The 20,185-nt window shown below is 40.8% G+C and overlaps 1 protein-coding gene across 7 annotated transcripts in view; it reads left to right on the plus strand.

Moving 5' to 3' along the window:
• The window catches only part of JAKMIP1 (janus kinase and microtubule interacting protein 1), a 249,212-nt gene extending 229,313 nt beyond the window's left edge, over positions 1 to 19,899 (plus strand). For 4 of the 7 annotated variants that reach the window (XM_089677387.1, XM_089677381.1, XM_089677384.1 and 1 more), the window contains 4 exons: positions 2,587 to 2,790; positions 9,256 to 9,321; positions 15,294 to 15,338; positions 19,641 to 19,899. In XM_089677387.1, the coding sequence (XP_089533513.1) occupies positions 2,587 to 2,790; positions 9,256 to 9,321; positions 15,294 to 15,338; positions 19,641 to 19,673 (348 nt within the window). In that variant the 3' untranslated portion in view covers positions 19,674 to 19,899. Of the gene's footprint in view, positions 1 to 2,586; positions 2,791 to 9,255; positions 9,322 to 15,262; positions 15,339 to 19,640 lie in introns of all 7 variants that reach the window. The other 3 variants (XM_089677383.1, XM_089677385.1, XM_089677386.1) reach the window with 2 other exon arrangements.
• The last annotated feature ends 286 nt before the right edge of the window (positions 19,900 to 20,185 follow it).

Below are 20,185 nucleotides of genomic sequence, written 5' to 3' on the forward strand. Positions count from 1 at the left end.
ACATTGAATTCTCAACGAAATAACAGCTGGGTTGCTGTGATAGACTCACCACTTTGAACAAAACTATCGTAAGCAAACAATGTTGTAAAGTCTACTTCTTCATTGTGACTGAATTGGCATTCCAGTGGAGGGAGTTGGAGACGCCTAGCTTGTCCCCCTCCCATCACCACCGCGTACTGCCTGTTCTAAAAACGTCTGATTCCCGTTGGTCACCCTGTATAATATACTGTACTATATAGTATACTAAATAATAAGACTGAAGTGACAACCGGTTGGCTGATTTCACTGCGGTGGCCATCTGTCCTCGTTATTGAAGTATTTGGGTTTTGAGCAGTGGGAAATATCTTCCCAACTAGAATTTGTGAAGTGGCCAGTTCTCCTTTAACACAGCTTTCACTTGCTGTTGAGTAGAAACCCTGCAACTTTAATTCTGGAACAGACTTTTCTTCTCTTACTTGTTTTTCAAGCTGAGAATATGTGAGAGGACTTTTTTTTCTTGTTTTTAGCTTCCATGAGATTGGATCCATGGGTTGTACACTTTGCAATACCTGTTGTAATCTCACTTCATCAATGGTTTTAGGATCCCTTTCTTTCCCTACATTTATTTTATAGAGTATATTATCTAAATATGAAAGGTATGTATTGTGAGGCACTAGCTGGCAGGATTATGGATGGTGAGTATGTGTCACCTAGGTTTCTTACCTCCAAATGGTGAAGGGCTCCAGGTATAATGGTTGATATAAAGTAAACAAACCTTTTTGCTTTTGTGGAATCTTAACAATTTATTTAGTCCTGATGCTTTGGTAGGATATAAGCTCCAAGTTCACATCTTACATGGTTGCCAGACTCTCAGCTGTCTGTATGTGAGCTGACTGATGCTCAGGGCTCTCTCGCTCTCTTTCACCCAGCCTGCTACTGGGTGAAAAGGCTGAGTACTGATAGAACACTAAAAAATACAAGAGCTGCTTGTTTGTTTCAAGAAACTCAATAAGTACCCTATTGGTCAGGAACTGACCTGAGTATAGTTAGTGGCTCAGATGAGCAGATGTTTAGTTTGTTTTATGCTAAGGACTTGGTATACAAAGCTGTCCTGACTCGAAACTGCAGTTCAGCACTGCCTTGCTGCATAAAAGTACAGAATAAGCCTGCTTAAGGTCCCCAGGAGCCGCCCAGGTCCCGCTGCTCGCTGGCTAGGGTGCATCGGTGTTCTGCGCATACGCCGCCCGGCACATCGCGGCAGGGACACCGATCCCTGACAGGGAGGACTCTGATGTGAAGGTATAGGGAGGACTGTGATGTGAAATGGGACTCTGATTTGAAGGGGGAATGTCTTATATCTTACGGGGCTTCTGACATTAAGTTATTTCATGGAGCGGTAATTTTATATTCATTTATAAAACGCATGCGCGGCCGTCACGATTGCCCAGGTCCCGCTGCTCGCTGGCTAGGTTGCATCGGTGTTCTGCGCATGCGTCGCCCGGCGCATCGCGGCAGGGACACCGATCCCTGACAGGGGGACTCTGATGTGAAGGTATAGGGAGGAGTGTGATGTGAAATGGAACTCTGATTTGAAGGGGGAATGTCTTATATCTTACGGGGCTTCTGATATTAAGTTATTTCATGGAGCGGTAATTTTATATTCATTTATAAAACTGATTATTTGTGGCCTGGGAATATTTGTAAAATATGGCCCTTACGCTGAATAAATTGGGGAACCCCTCCCCCCCCCCCCACACACACACACTAAATTGAGGACTGCACTATACAAAGGGTCCTTGATGAGGCAGTGCACATACAGTGTATTCAGGGTAGCCAACTGACCATACATTTAGAAATAGTTTGTAAAAAAACTAAAACATCTGTTTTTAGGGCCAGGTCACACCACAAAAACACATCCCAGGCATGTTCCAGGTGCATTTTTGATAAGTTTTGCTTTGTTCCAGTACAGTTCTCTGTAGAAAAAATGTAGCATGTTCCACTTTTTTCCTGCACTGGAACTGACTGCACTGGTGTGAACTAGGGCCATTGGAATACATGGAAAACACTGCACTTTCATTTTTGATGCAGGAAAAAAATGCTGGACTACATCTGGTGTGAACTGGTCCTAAATGCAGATTGTTAGACAGTGTAATTTTTTTCTTTTGCTGGCTAGCTTGTAATTGTGCTGAGAAATACTTTTTATTTTGTTTGCCATCATGATAGAAGGCAAGTAGGATGCAGCATTGATAAGAAGCTATTACATTGTCAATTGGATACAGCATAGATGACTTGTTGTAGGATACAGTAATGATCACTCATGATAGAAGAAACTAATAGACTATTAGTAGGGTAAAGCAATAATGGTTTGTAGTATATATAGGATGCCAGTAAGATAGCTGTATTTTATGAAATAAAAGGATATTGACAAGAATGGTATAACTCTTTCTATTTATAACAACATAATAAAAGGTCGCTAGAACACAATATTTTCTTATGGCTCAGCTTTTTATATTCATTTTTCTGTCTATATCTGTATTCTTATTGTTCCTTTTTTTATATTTTCTTCTTGAACACACAACTGCTGGTGACTGCTGTGACTTGTGCTAGAAAATCCAGGAGCTAGAGGCCACTCTGTATAATGCTTTACAACATGAGCCCGGGAAGAGAGTCAGCGAATGTTTGAATGAGGCCCAAAGAGAAGACTTGAGGTTGGCCGTAGACAAGCTGCGAAGGCAAATACTGCGGCAGAGCCGCGAGTTCGACAGCCAAATCCTTCATGAACGCATGGAGCTCTTACAACAGGCACAACAGGTACAGAAAATAAATCTTCAACACAATTCATGCTAAAATAGAATTTTGTAAATCCACTCTAATTTGTTGTACTCTCAAATCCAACCCTACCATGAAAGAGAGTGCAAATATCACTGGGAGGCAGCATGAGACACGTTTCATATATTGTGTGCATGTTCTTTAATTGCGTAATTGGAGTAGTGCACATGTAAGATTCACCACACTGATTTCCTAGTATTGGAAACAGTGGAAATGCTTTGGATGTGGCTTAATGATGAAAGTTGGACCTTGGCTTGGGATGTGGGTGGTATTTAAATATATATATATATATATATATATATATATATATATATATATATATATATAATTATTTTTTTGTTATTTATTTATATTTTGTTAATGTAATCAGGTAAAAACAATGCTAACTCATATTTTGTATAGTTCAGTTGAGGCAGCCTATGGAAATCTAGGGTTTTTTTCACACGTTCCAGCCTGTTGTGTACAGAGTTCAGTAGCTGAAGCAGAAATATATACACACACACATTTTCAACAAGAGACAGCCTGTCTGAAAGGAAATAACTCCAAGAATCCTTTGTCCTGTATTAAATATTATTAGCTGAACAAAGATTGTAATAATATTTTAAAATATATAACCTTTGAAAATAAATTAAAACAAAATTGACGCCATATAATTATAGTTTCCCTGTAAGTGACACATTTGTCAATATGCACTGAAGCCACACAGCACTCTCCTGACAAAGTATCTGCTTGGGTTGTCCTGCACTGAATGTAAGCTTATCAAATTGGGACATGTAAATGAACAGTTATAATACAAGCAACCTTTAGGAAGAGGTTTCTTCATCCCTCCAGACCGGTACTAAGTCAAACAAGAGGACCAGACTTAACACCTAAGGCTTTTCACACCTGGTCCTCACTGATGAAATGTTTGGGGGCAATCACACCAAATTTACTTACTCTACACCCTTTACAAGGTTGGTAAACCAAGACTGTGCTGTTAAAGAATGCACACAATTGCCCATATTTTCACTGTTACCACTTTTACGATCTGTTAGATTTGTTGCAACATGCCCCCTACTGGTGTATATATGCACTTACACATGCTGAGAAAGCCTTTGTATGCTGTAGCAAAACAAAGTGAAAATGCAAAAATTCCTAGAAGTCTTTGGCTCTATTGCCCCCTAAAAAAAGTGTTCTCCTCTACCACACAAATGTGACCAGTTGTGACTGGAAGTGAAGTTGGAGAACCAAATCTAAAAGAAAAATGTGCCAATCTGTCCTATAATGTAGATTTAAAGCTCAGTAAAAGCAGATTCATCCAATGCAAATATGTTATTTTTTTCATGTTTGCTAACATTGCAGAGCAACCAGCAGTGGACAACTGAAATTTATCCTCCTACACTATAGCAAAAAGCTGCATGGAGATGTAAGCTTTGATAGTCCTCTTTACCTGAACATTGCAGATAATTATTCAAAATGGCTGCAGTCACATTAAATATAGCACACATACTAGAAAACATAAACCGCTTTCAGAAACCTGATTCCACTTAATGGTGTGGGGAGGAAAGTTTCATAGTGATAATCAATCAAGTTTCCTGCATCAGGTTCTGAACTGTACCTGCTATTCCTTTGTATATCTTTCCTAACAGACATGTTTAATAATTTGTAGCTATACAATTATCTCTATATTTGCTTAACATCAGAACTTCAACACAGTCTGCTCAATGTTTAAAATAAAAGATATTGCCATGTTTCTTACCGTGGTGCTCAGATGCAGAATGCTCCTAGCTATAGGTTTTGTAGATACAGCGTGTACACTTGTATACATATGGTATGCAGACATAGTAATCAGCTTAGCTGGTTTGCCCTTGTTATTTCGTCAGTGTAATTCAGTTAGTTTGGCTGCTGCTAGATAGTCCTGGTGGCCTAATAAGTGTAGTCACAGGTATAGCTATAGCAGACAGAATAAAGCATGACCAGCAGGACAAACAGCCCAATGCCAGATATTAAAGTTGTCACTAAGCTTCAAAATTCAAACTGAACAAATGATGAAGAAATGCATATTCTGATCAGATTTATAGATTTAGGGAAAAGATCATGTCAGAATGATCAGTAAATGCAAAGATACAGGCAGCTGAAGTTATGTGTGAATCTTTCTAAGTCAACTTTGGATCTACCTTCTCTCTTCTGTTAAGACTCCTTATTGGTTAGTTAGCCTACCTATCACATTTAAGGACTAGGGATGAATTCAGACGTGTTTGGAGAGGAATCCAAACCTGCCTGAGCTATTCTGTTGGGAAGATGTCAAAGTAGACATCCAATAATAGGCGGCGGAGGCATTCCCTGCCCTGCATGTATGCAAGGGGCATGTATACATACTCTGAGGGGCAGAAATGTCTCTGCTGCCTATGATTGGCTGAGATGATCACCGTTAGGCTAGGTTTAGATGTGCGTGTAAATCCTCCGCCCCCCCCAGCCAGGATAATAGGATATTTCACACGTTTCTTCAATAACCAGTCTAGTGGTGGTGTGTTTGTTGTTTTTATTGTTGGAGAACTTGGATAGGGATGAGGGAATTAGGTGGGATACTCCAAAAACAAGAACTATGGACAACTTGAGGATTTAAGTATTCATCAGGTTATATTAAAGTCTGTGCTTGTAGCAAACAGTAGACTTTAGCTTTAAGGTAGTAGTAGCAGTAAATTAGCTGTGAATCTCTTTGAGTCCCATTTTAGGTAATAGATTAGGAGGACAAAGCTCTTTGGGACACCAGCCGGTGTCCCCTTTTACTAGACCTGCAGCTGACTCCCAGAAGGGTTTAGCAGCATAAAGTCTCTAAGATCCTTTAGGGGTGTCTGCAGGGGCGGACTGACAACCTATGGGGCCCCCGGGCAATAGGTAATCATGGGGCCCCCGTGTCCTTGCCCACACTCATAAAACCCTATAAAAAAGGTACCAGGGGCATTTCATAGGGCCCCCTACTGACCCCGGGCCCTCGGGCACTGCCCGAGTGCTCGAATGGTCAGTCCGCCCCTGGGTGTCTGTACGCGCAAGGCCCAAGGACAGCTGGTCGCCTTCCTCCATGATACCAAACCAGATCTACAGTAGACGGTCCCTCAGTCAGCTTTAGCAGAACCCGAGTCTCAGTATTCAGGCCCTTAGGTCGCCCACCAGAGGTCTACGAATGTAGATGCAGCATCATTGCCTGGAAGGGCAGCATGCCCCCTCTAGGCTGGACCAGTTCTATCCAGGAAAGACCCAGAACTCTGTGTGCTTATTGAATATATACAGTTAGACACAGCATGCCATCAGAGTATCTCTCTCTGGGATAGGCCAGGGCTGTGTTAATAGTCACGCTGCCATCTGCATAGCTCCACACCTATCATCCAGAAACTTCTAAAGCTTTCTGGATGCAGAGGGAGCTATCAGACTGGCCGCAGCTAAACACTCTGAGCAGACCTGACTAGCAGAACTATGCTTTTACCTAACAATCACAACCACACAAAACAAATAATAAATCTATCTATCTAAACCTAGCACCTATCTAGGAGGGTGCTACATAGAAGAGACTGACAGATGATGATGAGGTGTAACACATGTTTTCACCCCATTTTTGACTAACAAAAACACTGCAAACGTGCATTGCACGCAGTAGCAGGGTGTTTGTGGGGCTTCCTCATTCACTTACAGCCTGCTGATCGCAATATTTTGGATCATATTTTTTGCAACCATGAAATGAAGCACTGCATGAAGTATGTAAGCACCAATTTTTCCCTGCCATTGCAGCTTGAAGCGAAGCTCCACCCAAAAAGGGGAAGTTCCACTTCAAGGACTGCTCCCCCGCTCCCCATTATGGATTTGCACCTTTGGGGGCAGGGGGGGAGCGGGTACCTGATTTTGACAGGTACCGGCTCCCACTTCCGCTGCGTTCAGAAACGGAATTGGGCGATTGGAAACAGAAGTTGTCCTCCTACCCTCCCTCGCGGAAGTGTTGTGGGACATTTTACAGGTCCCAGAAGACGACGGGGCCATTCAGGAAGCAACGCTATTCGCGCATGCGCAGTGGGTACCCGACTGTGAAGCCACAAGCTGTCACAGCCGGGTGCCCACACTGAAGATGACGGCCTCCTGGAATACAGGATGGCCAGTGAAACGGGCTGTGGGGGGGGGGACACCGCGGGACCCAGGGACAGGTAAGTGGCTGTTTATTAAAAATCAGCAACTACAGTTTTCGTTGCTCCTGACTTTTATTTTTTGACAGGGTGAGCGGAACTCCGCTTTAAGGAGGGGTGGTTGGAGGCATTAACCATTTCAATGCTTCCCAACCACATGTCTAAACTTCGCCTTACAGACCAATAGGACTAAGCTTTACTTTTACAGAATGGAGATTTGCATATAGCTTCAGCTGTCGGTTATCTCTGGATCTACTAATAATTTTGACTTGCAATTTTCCCTGAAGCTGACCTCTGCATATGTATTTTATATTTATTCTCATGTTCTCTTTTGGTTGATGACAGGTTAATTTTAGTAATTCAGTTGCATTGTCATATACATTCTGATTGCTGCATGATCTTTCAGCTGAAAGATCATTATATACACACATATGAGCCTCTACCTTTCCCCCACGCTACCTAAAACTTAGAAGAAACATGTTTTGGCAGGAGTTCCATTTAAAATAATATTTCTTTGTCGTACATATTCTGTATTGATTGTATTTTTACTGTATGACTGAAGTTTTGCTCCAAGTCACTAAAATGAAAGCCGTGGTGTTCTATGGAAGAGAATGAATATCACGCTGAGTGTCTGTCATAGCTTAGCGGTGTTATTGGATTAGGATTTACTCTTTTCAGCTTTGAAATAGAATTACCCCACCACGTAATATCTCTAAGCCACCAAAAGAGGAAGAGAAAACCCATCAGGAGGAGGATCATCATTTTCACTAAGTATCCATCACACGATGGCTCATAAAAAAAAAAAAAACGGAGCCAAGGATAGCAACATGGGAGCTGCCATTGGTTACTTGCCTTTAAAGGCACAGGCCTCTGGATTGTCATCCTGATCCTGACTTTACTAGGAGTAGCTGCTAACCTGGAACAAGCATGTAGGATGGGAGTTCAGACATTTTAAATTCTTAGGATAAAATGAAAATGTTTGCTCAGTCCAGTGTAGAATTGTAGGTGTTTAAAGAGGAAGCACAGTGCAATTTCAGTGTTTACAGTGCAGTGTTTACCTTAGAGGACAAGTGCATTTTTAGCAAAATGCATACTTGTCACTCTTCCTAATGTAAAGCCTAGAAACCCTTCACCAGACTGCCTTATCTACTTTTTCATGACAGCCTTGACTGCTGTTTGTCTCCCACTGGGTGAGCCCATGCAGTGAGTCCTCATCATGGATGGTGAACATACTCCTCAATGTAAGACCTGGCTGGTTGGGTTTCTGGATACTGAACATATTCCTTAGTGTAAGACTCTACTGGTGGGATATCTAGTTGGTGAACATACTCTTCAGTGTTAGAGCTGGTTGGTGGGGTTCCTGGATACTGCACATACATCTCAATGTAAGATGTGGCTGGTGGCATTCATGGATAGTGAACATATTTCTTAGTGTAAGACCCTACTGGTGGGGTTTCTGGATGGTGAACATACTCCTGAATGTAATACCTATTTGGTAGGGTTCCCAGACAGTGAACATACTCCTTAGTGTAAGACCCTACTGGTGGGGTTCCTGGAAGTTTAACAGACTCCTTCGTGTTAAACCTGGCTGGTGGAGTTTCTGGATAATGAACATACTCCTCAATATAAGACCATACTGGTGGGGTTCCTAGATGATGAACATACTCCTCATTGCAAGACTTGGCTGGTGGGATTCCTGGATGGTGAACATACTCCTCACTATAAAGCCTGGCTGGTGGGGTTCCTTAGTAGTCAGGGTTATTGTAAGACCCTGCGGGTGGGGTTTCTAGATGGCAAACATACTCCTAGGTGTTAGACCTGGCTGGTGGGGTTCCTTAATAGTAAACATACTCTTTATTGTAAGACCCTGTGGGTGGGGTTTCTAGATGGCAAACATACTCCTAGGTGTTAGACCTGGCTGGTGGGGTTCCTGGATGGTAAACATGGACTACATTGTAAGACTTGGCTGTTGGGGTTCTTGCATGGTGAACATCCTCCTCCCATATAAAGCAATAACTGTACATCAAAACACATAACAAGCATTGGCCATTGGCTGTTAACCCCAAATTGTAAATTCAGAAAGGCATGTCAATGCACACTGATGAATGAAAATCCACCTGCCTAACCCTACAAAAAAAATCCCACAAATGGCTCTTAATGTTTGAGTCTGATAGCAAAACAAGCTGTTTCTGTAAATATAAATGTCAGAAAGGATCAGATGAATGCTTTGTTACTGTTTGTTAAAAAAGAAAGCAATGACAATAATAATGTTTGTGTTGTTCCTTTACATTTCCAGAGAATCCGTGAACTTGAAGATAGGATAGAACTTCAAAAACGACAGCTGAAAGAAATAGAAGAGAAGGTAAAGGAGTGTCACTTGCACCTTATTGTATTAAGCATTCAGCAGTGTAAGTGATGTGATGTGTCTGGGTTGCTGCTGTGTAATTTACTAATTAGACTATTAGGATGCTCTGAGCAAAGCACACATTTAGATCCGGAATAAAATCATTAAGCCAAAGCAGTGGTGACAGTGTTACAGAATGTCAGGGGAATATACAGTATGTGACTTGTTTACAGAGCCAGCCTAGTAACCCCACACTTCCATGTATTCATTGAACGAAAGATACATACTATGAAATGTCCACACTCAACTGCTTGTAAATCATTCTTCTTGTGTTCCTTTATAGAATGTAACGAGACACTCTTAATAAAGAGAATTCTAAATCATAACAATTGCAGATAAAAATTAATACCAGTTTGTGGTGTGATTTTTATAACAAAATAAAGCTGCGAGAAGATATTTGATAAAGAGGATTCTAGAGGATATGTATTGCTGTCAGCAGCCTTGAATCTGTCTACTATATCTGTCAGCATGTAAGGTGTTGATTAGGGATGAGCTCAGGTGTGTTTGGATCTTAGTCTGAACCCCCCATGAGCGAGTCCTCCAGCAAGCTGTCACTGTACTGTGCCAATCATAAGCAGCCAGTACATATACACACCAATTGTGAGAGCAGAACTGTGACCAGTCACCCTGCATAAGGAGAGAGAGCAGCAGTGACTGGTCCTTATTACAGGAAGCTCCTGTACATAGACACAATTTCACATTTTTCCAAGAAAAAACAGATCAGTTTACATCCGTTTTTCATCAGTTTACATCCGTTTTTCATCAGTTCACATCCGTTTTTCATCCGTTCACATCCGTTTTTCATCCGTTCACATCCGTTTATCATCAGTTCACATCCGTTTATCATCAGTTCACATCCGTTTTTCATCCGTTCACATCCGTTTATCATCAGTTCACATCCATTTTTCATCCGTTCACATCCGTTTATCATCAGTTCACATCCGTTTTTCATCCGTTCACATCCGTTTTTCATCCGTTCACATCCGTTTTTCATCCGTTCACATCCGTTTTTCATCCGTTCACATCCGTTTATCATCCGTTCACATCCGTTCACATCCGTTTTTCATCCGTTCACATCCGTTTATCATCCGTTCACATCCGTTTTTCATCCGTGTACATACGTTTTTCATCCGTTCATCATCCGTTCACATCCGTTTTTCATCAGTTCACATCCGTTTTTCATCAGTTCACATCCGTTTTTCATCCGTTCACATCCGTTTTTCATCCGTTCACATCCGTTTTTCATCCGTTCACATCCGTTTTTCATCCGTTCACATCCGTTTTTCATCCGTTCACATCCGTTTTTCAGTTCACATCCGTTCACATCCGTTTTTCATCCATTCACATCCGTTTTTCATCCATTCACATCCGTTTTTCATCCATTTACATCCGTTTTTCATCCGTTTACATCCGTTTACATCCGTTTTTCATCCGTTCACATCCGTTTATCATCAGTTCACATCCGTTTTTCATCAGTTCACATCCGTTTTTCATCAGTTCACATCCGTTTTTCATCCGTTCACATCCGTTTTTCATCCGTTCACATCCATTTTTCATCCGTTCACATCCGTTTTTCAGTTCACATCCGTTCACATCCATTTTTCATCCGTTCACATCCGTTTTTCATCTGTTCACATCCGTTTACATCCGTTTACATCCGTTTTTCATCCGTTTTTCATCCGTTCACATCCGTTTTTCATCCGTTCACATCCGTTTTTCATCCGTTCACATCCGTTTTTCATCTGTTCACATACGTTTTTCATCCGTGTACATACGTTTTTCATCCGTTTACATCCGGTTTTCATCCGTTCACATCCGTTTTTCATCCGTTCACATCCGTTTTTCATCCGTTCACATCCGTTTTTCATCCGTTTACATCAGTTTTTCATCCGTTTTCATCCGTTTTTCATCCGTTCACATCCGTTCACATCCGTTTTTCATCCGCTCACATCCGTTTTTCAGTTCACATCCGTTCACATCCGTTTTTCATCCGTTCACATCCGTTTTTCATCCGTTCACATCCGTTTTACATCCGTTTACATCCGTTTTTCATCCGTTTACATCAGTTTATCATCCGTTCACATCCGTTTTTCATCCGTTCACATCCGTTTTTCATCCGTTTACATCCGTTTTTCATCCGTTCACATCCGTTTTTCATCCGTTCACATCCGTTTTTCATCCGTTCACATACGTTTTTCATCCGTTCACATACGTTTTTCATCCGTGTACATACGTTTTTCATCCGTTTACATCCGTTTTTCATCCGTTCACATCCGTTTTTCATCCGTTCATATCCGTTTTTAATCCGTTCACATCCGTTTTTCATCCGTTCACATCCGTTCACAACCGTTTTTCATCCGTTCACATCCGTTTTTCATCCGTTCACATCCGTTTATCATCCGTTCACATCCGTTTATCATCCGTTCACATCCGTTTTTCATCCGTTCACATCCGTTTATCATCCGTTCACATCCGTTTTTCATCCGTTCACATCCGTTTATCATCCGTTCACATCCGTTTATCATCCGTTCACATCCGTTTTTCATCCGTTCACATCCGTTTTTCATCCGTTCACATCCGTTTTTCATCCGTTCACATCCGTTTTTCATCCGTGTACATCCGTTTTTCATCCGTTTACATCCGTTTTTCATCCGTTCACATCCGTTTTTCATCCGTTCACATCCGTTTTTCATCCGTTTTTCATCCGTTTACATCCGTTTTTCATCCGTTCACATCCGTTTTTCATCCGTTCACATCCGTTTTTCATCCGTTTTTCATCCGTTCACATCCGTTTTTCATCCGTTCACATACGTTTTTCATCCGTGTACATACGTTTTTCATCCGTTTACATACGTTTTTCATCCGTTCACATCCGTTTTTCATCCGTTCACATCCGTTTTTCATCCGTTCACATCCGTTTTTCATCAGTTCACATCCGTTTTTCAACAGTTCACATCCGTTTTTCATCCGTTCACATCCGTTTTTCATCCGTTCACATCCGTTTTTCATCCGTTCACATCCGTTTTTCATCCGTTCACATCCGTTTTTCATCCGTTCACATCCGTTTTTCAGTTCACATCCGTTCACATCCGTTTTTCATCCATTCACATCCGTTTTTCATCTGTTCACATCAGTTTTTCATCCGTTTACATCCGTTTTTCATCCGTTTACATCAGTTTTTCATCCGTTTACATCAGTTTTTCATCCGTTCACATCCGTTTTTCATCTGTTCACATACGTTTTTCATCCGTGTACATACGTTTTTCATCCGTGTACATACGTTTTTCATCCGTTCACATCCGTTTTTCATCCGTTCACATCCGTTTATCATCCGTTCACATCCGTTTATCATCCGTTCACATCCGTTTTTCATCAGTTCACATCCGTTTTTCAACAGTTCACATCCGTTTTTCATCCGTTCACATCCGTTTTTCATCCGTTTTTCATCCGTTCACATCCGTTTTTCATCCGTTCACATCCGTTTTTCATCCGTTCACATCCGTTTTTCAGTTCACATCCGTTCACATCCGTTTTTCATCCGTTCACATCCGGTTTTCATCTGTTCACATCCATTTTTCATCCATTTACATCCGTTTTTCATCCGTTTACATCAGTTTTTCATCCGTTCACATCCGTTTTTCATCCGTTCACATCCGTTCACATCCGTTTTTCATCCGTTCACATCCGTTTTTCATCCGTTCACATATGTTTTTCATCCGTGTACATACGTTTTTCATCCGTTTACATCCGTTTTTCAACCGTTCACATCCGTTTTTCATCCGTTCACATCCGGTTTTCATCCGTTTACATCAGTTTTTCATCCGTTTACATCCGTTTTTCATCCGTTCACATCCGTTCACATCCGTTTTTCATCCGTTTACATCAGTTTTTCATCCGTTTACATCCGTTTTTCATCCGTTTTCATCCGTTCACATCCGTCTTTCATCCGTTCACATCCGTTTTTCATCCGTTCACATCCGTTTTTCATCGGTTCACATCCGTTTTTCATCGGTTCACATCCGTTTTTCATCGGTTCACATCCGTTTTTCATCGGTTCACATCCGTTTTTCATCCGTGTACATACGTTTTTCATCCGTTTACATACGGTTTTTATCCGTTTACATACGTTTTTCATCCATTCACATCCGTTTTTCATCCGTTCACATCCGTTTTTCATCCGTTCACATCCGTTTTTCATCAGTTTACATCCATTTTTCTTCAGTTTACATCTGGTTTTTTTTACATCCTTTACCAAAGGAAAAACGGACAGTATGTCCATTTACATCCATCCTCCTGGACACTTTCCTCTCTGCCTTAGAGTGTATCTCTAGGCGAAACCTTAGAGATGCTCACAGAACGAGAAGGGGAAATATCCTAGTGGGGACACCAGCTGTCTAAAATGGGAATTCCTCAAACAAAGGTTTTGGCTATAGATACACTTTAATAATTGGTTTTATTTAGTGAGGCAAAAAGAAGTGCAGTGAAGCAAAGTAACCATTTAGATATAAATTTGATTTTAACACATTTCTAATTGTAATCAGATCAGCAAAAAAAGTATTGGTTGCCATAGGCTACTCCATGTTTCATATTACTCTATGCTTTTTTTAAGGGGTTCAGGGTTTTTTTTATTTGTCGTTGGAATTTTCTGACCAGTTACCCCCTGACCAAATTAAAAGTTTAAATAAACTTACCGAATTTGGTTTGTCATGTTATCACTTACTCTAGCTAAAAAAACAAGAAAAAAAAAAAACCCGACCTGCACCAATGCTTAGCTCCCGCTGAATGACAGCTCCGTTGCCTCTCTTTTTTGGTGAATGAGTAGGAAGGGCCCGGATCTAGGGGCCCCTTTGTTAAAGGAGGCTTCCAGATTCTGATAAATCACGCCCCGCACCCCCACAACCACCAAACCAGGGTTGTGGGAAAAGGCCCTTGTCCTCATCAACGTGGGAAAATGTGCTTTGGAGGGGAGTCTCCCCTCCCTCAAAGCACCTTCCTATGTTGAGGGCGTGTGGCCTGATATGGTTCAGGAGGGTGGGCTGCACACTCCCCTTCCCCCCTTTTCTGTCTTGCTAGGCTGCATGCTTGGATAAGGGTCTGGTATGGATTTAGGTGGGGACCCCACGCCATTTAAAAAAAAAAAATTGTTGTAGGGTTCATACCAACCAGAAGTGTATAGATTGGGGGGACCCCCACTCTGATTTAATAAAAAAGTATTTAATGTAGGCATTTTTTTTTGTTAACATTCTGCTAGCAGCAGGGAATCCCTCTGGCAGCAGATGAGTTGTGGTTGTCAAGGACGTGGCGGCTGCCCGCTACTTAACCAACAGTTTACTGATTGCTAAGGACGCCATTGGCTGCCGGATCCTTAACAACAAGCTAAAGTAAAATAGATTCCTTAACTATCGCCCTCCTGGAGCACTATTTATTTATTTCCCTTAGTGAATTGACTTTAACACCATTTTATGCGACTAAAACTGACATAGTCTATTGTAGTTTAACTAGCGGTGTTCAAATATTGGTATTTATTCATTGTTCTGTCACCAGACTCTGGACATGTGAGAAGCTTGTAGGCCCATATGGTAATTCTGTGTTGGATAATTTTTACTACTTAACAACATAAGTAAGGAAAAGTTTGATTTCTTTGACCTGGATTGGATTTTCCTTACTGATCAAAAGCATTAATTTGATGATCAAATGTCCCATTTAGTGCACTCAATTTGTGGGAGTTACAGATAAATCTTTTTATCAGATGACCGTGTTGTTCCCAGTATGGTTGGCGTATGAATGATGCTCTTCTTGTAGAAATATTGTACAAAGCTATGAAACTTACTTCTCTGCTTCTCACTGCATTTCTTCTTTTTTCTTTTTTTTTCTGTTTTATTTTGATCTTATTTTATAGTTTTTGTTCCTTTTTTTGTTTTTCTCACTAGCATTCATTCTGTGGCCTTGATGATCTATTCCAGCAAACAAAGATGGTTGGTATTTACTGAACATTATTTTTATTTGATACTATTGGTGGTTGATGCCTTTGGGTCTTTGGAATTCTGCGCCATGTACTTTGTAATATACAGTTGCAAGAAAAAGTATGTGAACCCCTTGGGATTACGTGGAGTTTTGCATGAATTGGGCATAAAATGTGCTCTGAACGTCATCTAAATCACAACAATAGAAGAACACAGTCTGCTGAACATAATACTATACAAACATTAGATGTTGCCATGGTTTAATTGCACATAACATGTAAACATTCACAGTGCAGGGAGGAAAAAGTATGTGAACCTTTGGACTTAATAACTGGTTGACCCTCCTTTGGCAGCAATAACCTCAACCAAACGTTTCCTGTAGTTGCAGATCAGACCTGCACAACGATCTGGAGTAATTTTGGACCATTCCTCTTCACAAAACTGTTTCAGTGTAGCAATATTTTTGGGATGTCTGGTGTGAATCGCTCTCTTAAGGTCATACCACAGCATTTCAATCGGGTTTGGGTCAGGACTTTGACTGGGACACTCCAGAAGGCGTATTCTGTGCTGTTGCAGCCATTGTTTTGTTGAATTACTTGTATGCTTTGGGTCATTGTCCTGTTGCATCACCCATCCTCTGCGGAGCTTCAGTTGGCGGACAGATGGTCGTACGTTTTCCTGCAAAATGTCTTGATAAACTCTGGAATTCATTTTCCCATTAATGACAACAATCCGTCCAGGCCCTGAGGCAGCAAAGCAGCCCCAAACCATGATGCTCCCTCCGCCATGTTTTACAGTGGGGATGAGGTTTTGATGTTGGTTGCTGTGCCTTTTTTTTCTACACACATAGTGTTGTGTGTTCTTCCCAAACAACTCAATCTTGGTTTCATCTGTCCACAGTATATTTTGCCAGTAGTGCTATGGAACATCCAGGTGCTCTTTTGCAAACTTCAAACGTGCTGCAATATTCTTTTTGGACAGCAATGGCTTCCTCCGTGGTGTCCTCCCATGTACTCCATTCTTGTTTAATGTTTTCCTTATTGTAGATGTGTCAACAAAAATGTTAGCATGTGCCAGAGATTTCTGTAGGTCTTTAGCTGACACTCTGGGATTCTTCTTTACCTCATGCAGCATTCTGCGCTGTGCTCTTGCAGTCATTTTTACAGGACGACCGGGCCTAGGGACAGTAGCAACAGTGCTAAACTTTCTCCATTTGTAGACAGTCTGTCTTACCGTGGACACATGAACATCAAGGCTTTTGGAGATACTTTCGTAACCCTTTCCAGCTTCATGCAAGTCAACAATTCTTGATCGTAGGTCTTCTGAGAACTCTTTTCTGCGAGGCATGGTTCACATCAGACAGTGCTTCTTGAAACCAGTAAACCCAAAACAGGTGTGTGTTTTTTAAGGGCAGGACAGCTGTCGGCAACACATCCAATATCATCACACTGATTGGAGTCAAGGTTGGCTCACTCCTGGCTCCAATTAGCTCTGGGAGAAGTCATTAAGCTAGGGCCTCACATACTTTTTCCTCCCTGCACTGTGAATGTTTACATGTTATGTGCAATTAAACCATGGCAACATCTAATGTTTGTGTAGTATTATGTTCAGCAGACTGTGTTCTTCTATTGTTGTGACTTAGATGATGTTCAGAGCACATTTTATGCCCAATTCATGCAAAACTCCACGTAATCCCAAGGGGTTCACATACTTTTTCTTGCAACTGTAGATAGCAGCAGAGCTATTTAAGTGTTGCTCGTGGATTTTTTTGTAATTTTTAATTAAAGCATTATTGCTTTTAATGTCCCTGCAGGAGAGATTCACCCTCTCTATTTGACCTAGTAACCATAGTAATTAGGACTGAAAGTAAGGGAAAATCTTCCAACAGTGACAGCTAACTAAAAGGAGATATCTTCTCACTTCCTCTTTCAACTTGAAACAGGAATTTAAGGGAAATCTCCTGCATTGTATGCAGATGCCAAAAAATTACATTTTGTATAAAACCTTCCCTATTCAGTTCAAAATAAACAATATTTTTGGCTTAAAGTGTTACTAAATCTACAGCAGTAAAATCAGTCTGTATATGCAGTAAAGCATGCTTGTTATGCTCTGTCAATCATCACTGTCCAGACAGAGGTCAGGGGTTCTGCATCCTCCTAGAGCAGAATAAAAACTCCTCCTACAATCTTTAACATGTGCTTGGCTGGACACTGATAGAAGTCACAAGACTTCTCTAACTTCTGATGAGAAAAGGTATTTAGCAGTTTATATTTACTAAAATAATTGCACTTCCATGTTCTGTGGGAGAACAGATATAGCGAATGCAGGGTCCTTGGTTTAGTAACACTTTAAAGTTTACTAAAAGTGGTAGTCCACCCAAAGATGCTTTTTAATTTCTAGAAGATGTATGATGGGCTGAATCACCTGCAGAATTTTTAGATGTGTGGGTGCTCCGGGGGCACGATATTTACCCTTCAGCTCCTACCTTATTTTTAATCCAAATTCCAATATATATATACAGTATGTATTTAAAAATATAATGTACAACATTATATACAGTGTACGCAAAGCACAATTGTTTTAAAAATAATAAAATGCAGATCTGGCTGCAATCTGACCTTCTCTTTGGTGCTCTGTCATGTCCCTGAGGTCCAGCACTGGTCATCTCCTCTGCTGACGGGCACTGGTCCTATTCGCTGTGAGTGCAGGGCATTATGTAGCTTCCTCCTGGAGATGCACCATCTTGGCTCTATACCCTCACAGTACAATAAATGCAGAGATGCTATCACACCTACAATCCTCTGCATTATTAAAGTGGAAAACAAAGCTCTAACTATTCCCAAAATTGTTCCCTCCCCGTCCTCCTACCTATTCTGTTTACCCTGTGTAAAAAAGATCTGTATATGTACCTGTTTTCAATCTGGTCCAGTCTGGTCAAGTGATTCTTCAGCTCTTGCTCTCCTGTGTCAGTGAGCTGGTGCTGCAGAGCAGAAAAGGGAGCGCCGACAACAGCTGGGCCATGGGAGCCTATGGGTGACATCACAGCTCCGGGAATACACTGTCATTGTCGAGCATTCCCTTAGAAAAGGGAGTCAGAGCTGCAGGATCATACGACTGGACTGAATTAAAAATAGGTAAGTACACAGATCATCCTTATACAGGGTATGTAGGATAGTTAGGAGGAGGGGGAGGGAATGTTTTAAGCATAGTTAAAGTTGGCCTTTACTACCACTTTAAGGATGTCCCAGTTTTTGTTAAAGAGACTTAGAAGAGGAGGACACATGTCACAGGAGTGGCCAGAAGACATTTGAAAAAAAAAAAGGTAAGTATATACAAAAATAACATATAAATAAAAAATAGTACAACAAACACAAAATGTAAAAAAACACAAAAAAATTAGGGAGAATGATGAGACTATTTATAATGGCTCTGGCAGGTAGAGTCCTTGAGAGATGAATAATTGCAAATATTTGTTAGGTGGTTTATCTCTTCAGCATCTTAGTGGACTGAACCTTTAACTGCTACCTGAGGGCATAATAGTAAAAGAAGCCGGTGCTTATACTGTTGGGGTGGTATAAAATAGCAATGCAAAAAACACTGATGTGCTGTAGACTAGAACAACCTGTAAGAAACAATCTCTCAGCTAAACTCCTGTCAGTAAAGTGAAAGAAGAAGAAAAAGCGTCAGAAACCTCATTTTCACAATGTTGTTCACTACAGGTGAAGAGTGGTAGGTGTTATGTAATACTATGAATACAGAAGGTGAGAATGTCCAGGCACCCACTATGGAAGCATGTCAGCAGAATTCAGCGATTTTTGCAATGCAGGAACAAACACTGTTTATGTGAGATATTCATTTTGAGTGTCATTATGTCAACCAACGCTCGTGCTACTGAAGCCATTGCAACATGTAAACAAATTATAAAAGAACTATTTCCCCTGAGATCTCACAGTTTGACCATCAGAAATCTCTGGATGGGAATAGTGACGTAGCCTTCCCAGGGGGTAACTGGAAAGCACTGGCTATGTTACCAGTGCCTCAAAAAAACAATGTAATGGGTAATGTAAGGGGCATTCTCTTCACTTGCCACCATTGTAAGGGGGCCCTATTCCCACTGGCCACTTATTTAAGGAGATCATTGTCCCACTTACCACCATTTTAGGGGACACTTATCCACTGACCGACAATAAGTTTGTAATTTATATACTGTACCTTCCTTAGTGTTACAATAGAATACTGTCAGTATAATGGCAGGAGGTGGAATTACCGTTCTCTAATAATCTTCTTTTTTTTTCTCTTTTGTTTTTATTGCAGGGTTTGAAAAGAGCACATGGGGTAAACATCTGAATCTTCTGCAACTGCCAAAACAGACACACTGATCTCATTTTATTTTTTAATCACGGGACTGGCCTGAACTGCCAGATGACTCTTTAAATTATAAGTTTTGTACCTATTTAGTTTTTAACTGGACTAAATTTGTTGCACAGCAATAGTCCCGATATTCAGAGACTCTAATAAAATGGATGAAAACATAGTAAATAAAAAAAATTAATAAATGCACAATAGCACTAAATGATCTTTATCTTTTTTTTGCATTTCTTGTGTAATCTTTATCTTTTTAGCTTCTGAAATTATACCCCTTTTAAAGTAATTGCCCAGTATTTTGTACAGGGTTTCAAACAGGTGTATCATTTTCAGGATGATTTTATATCTGATTTCTTCAAATGATTTTATATCTGGTTTGTATTCAGTTAGATCAAAGATTAGACACTTCAATGTCTTTACATGAACAGAAAACTTTTAAACTTGGTATCCCATAGCATAAATCCAGAGACCCTGATTTACTGTTCACTTTCAAA

The sequence above is a fragment of the Staurois parvus genome, unplaced genomic scaffold, assembly GCF_062004578.1.
Source record: "Staurois parvus isolate SC_StPar_1 unplaced genomic scaffold, SC_StPar_1.0 ptg000186l, whole genome shotgun sequence".
Classification (NCBI taxonomy): domain Eukaryota; kingdom Metazoa; phylum Chordata; class Amphibia; order Anura; family Ranidae; genus Staurois; species Staurois parvus.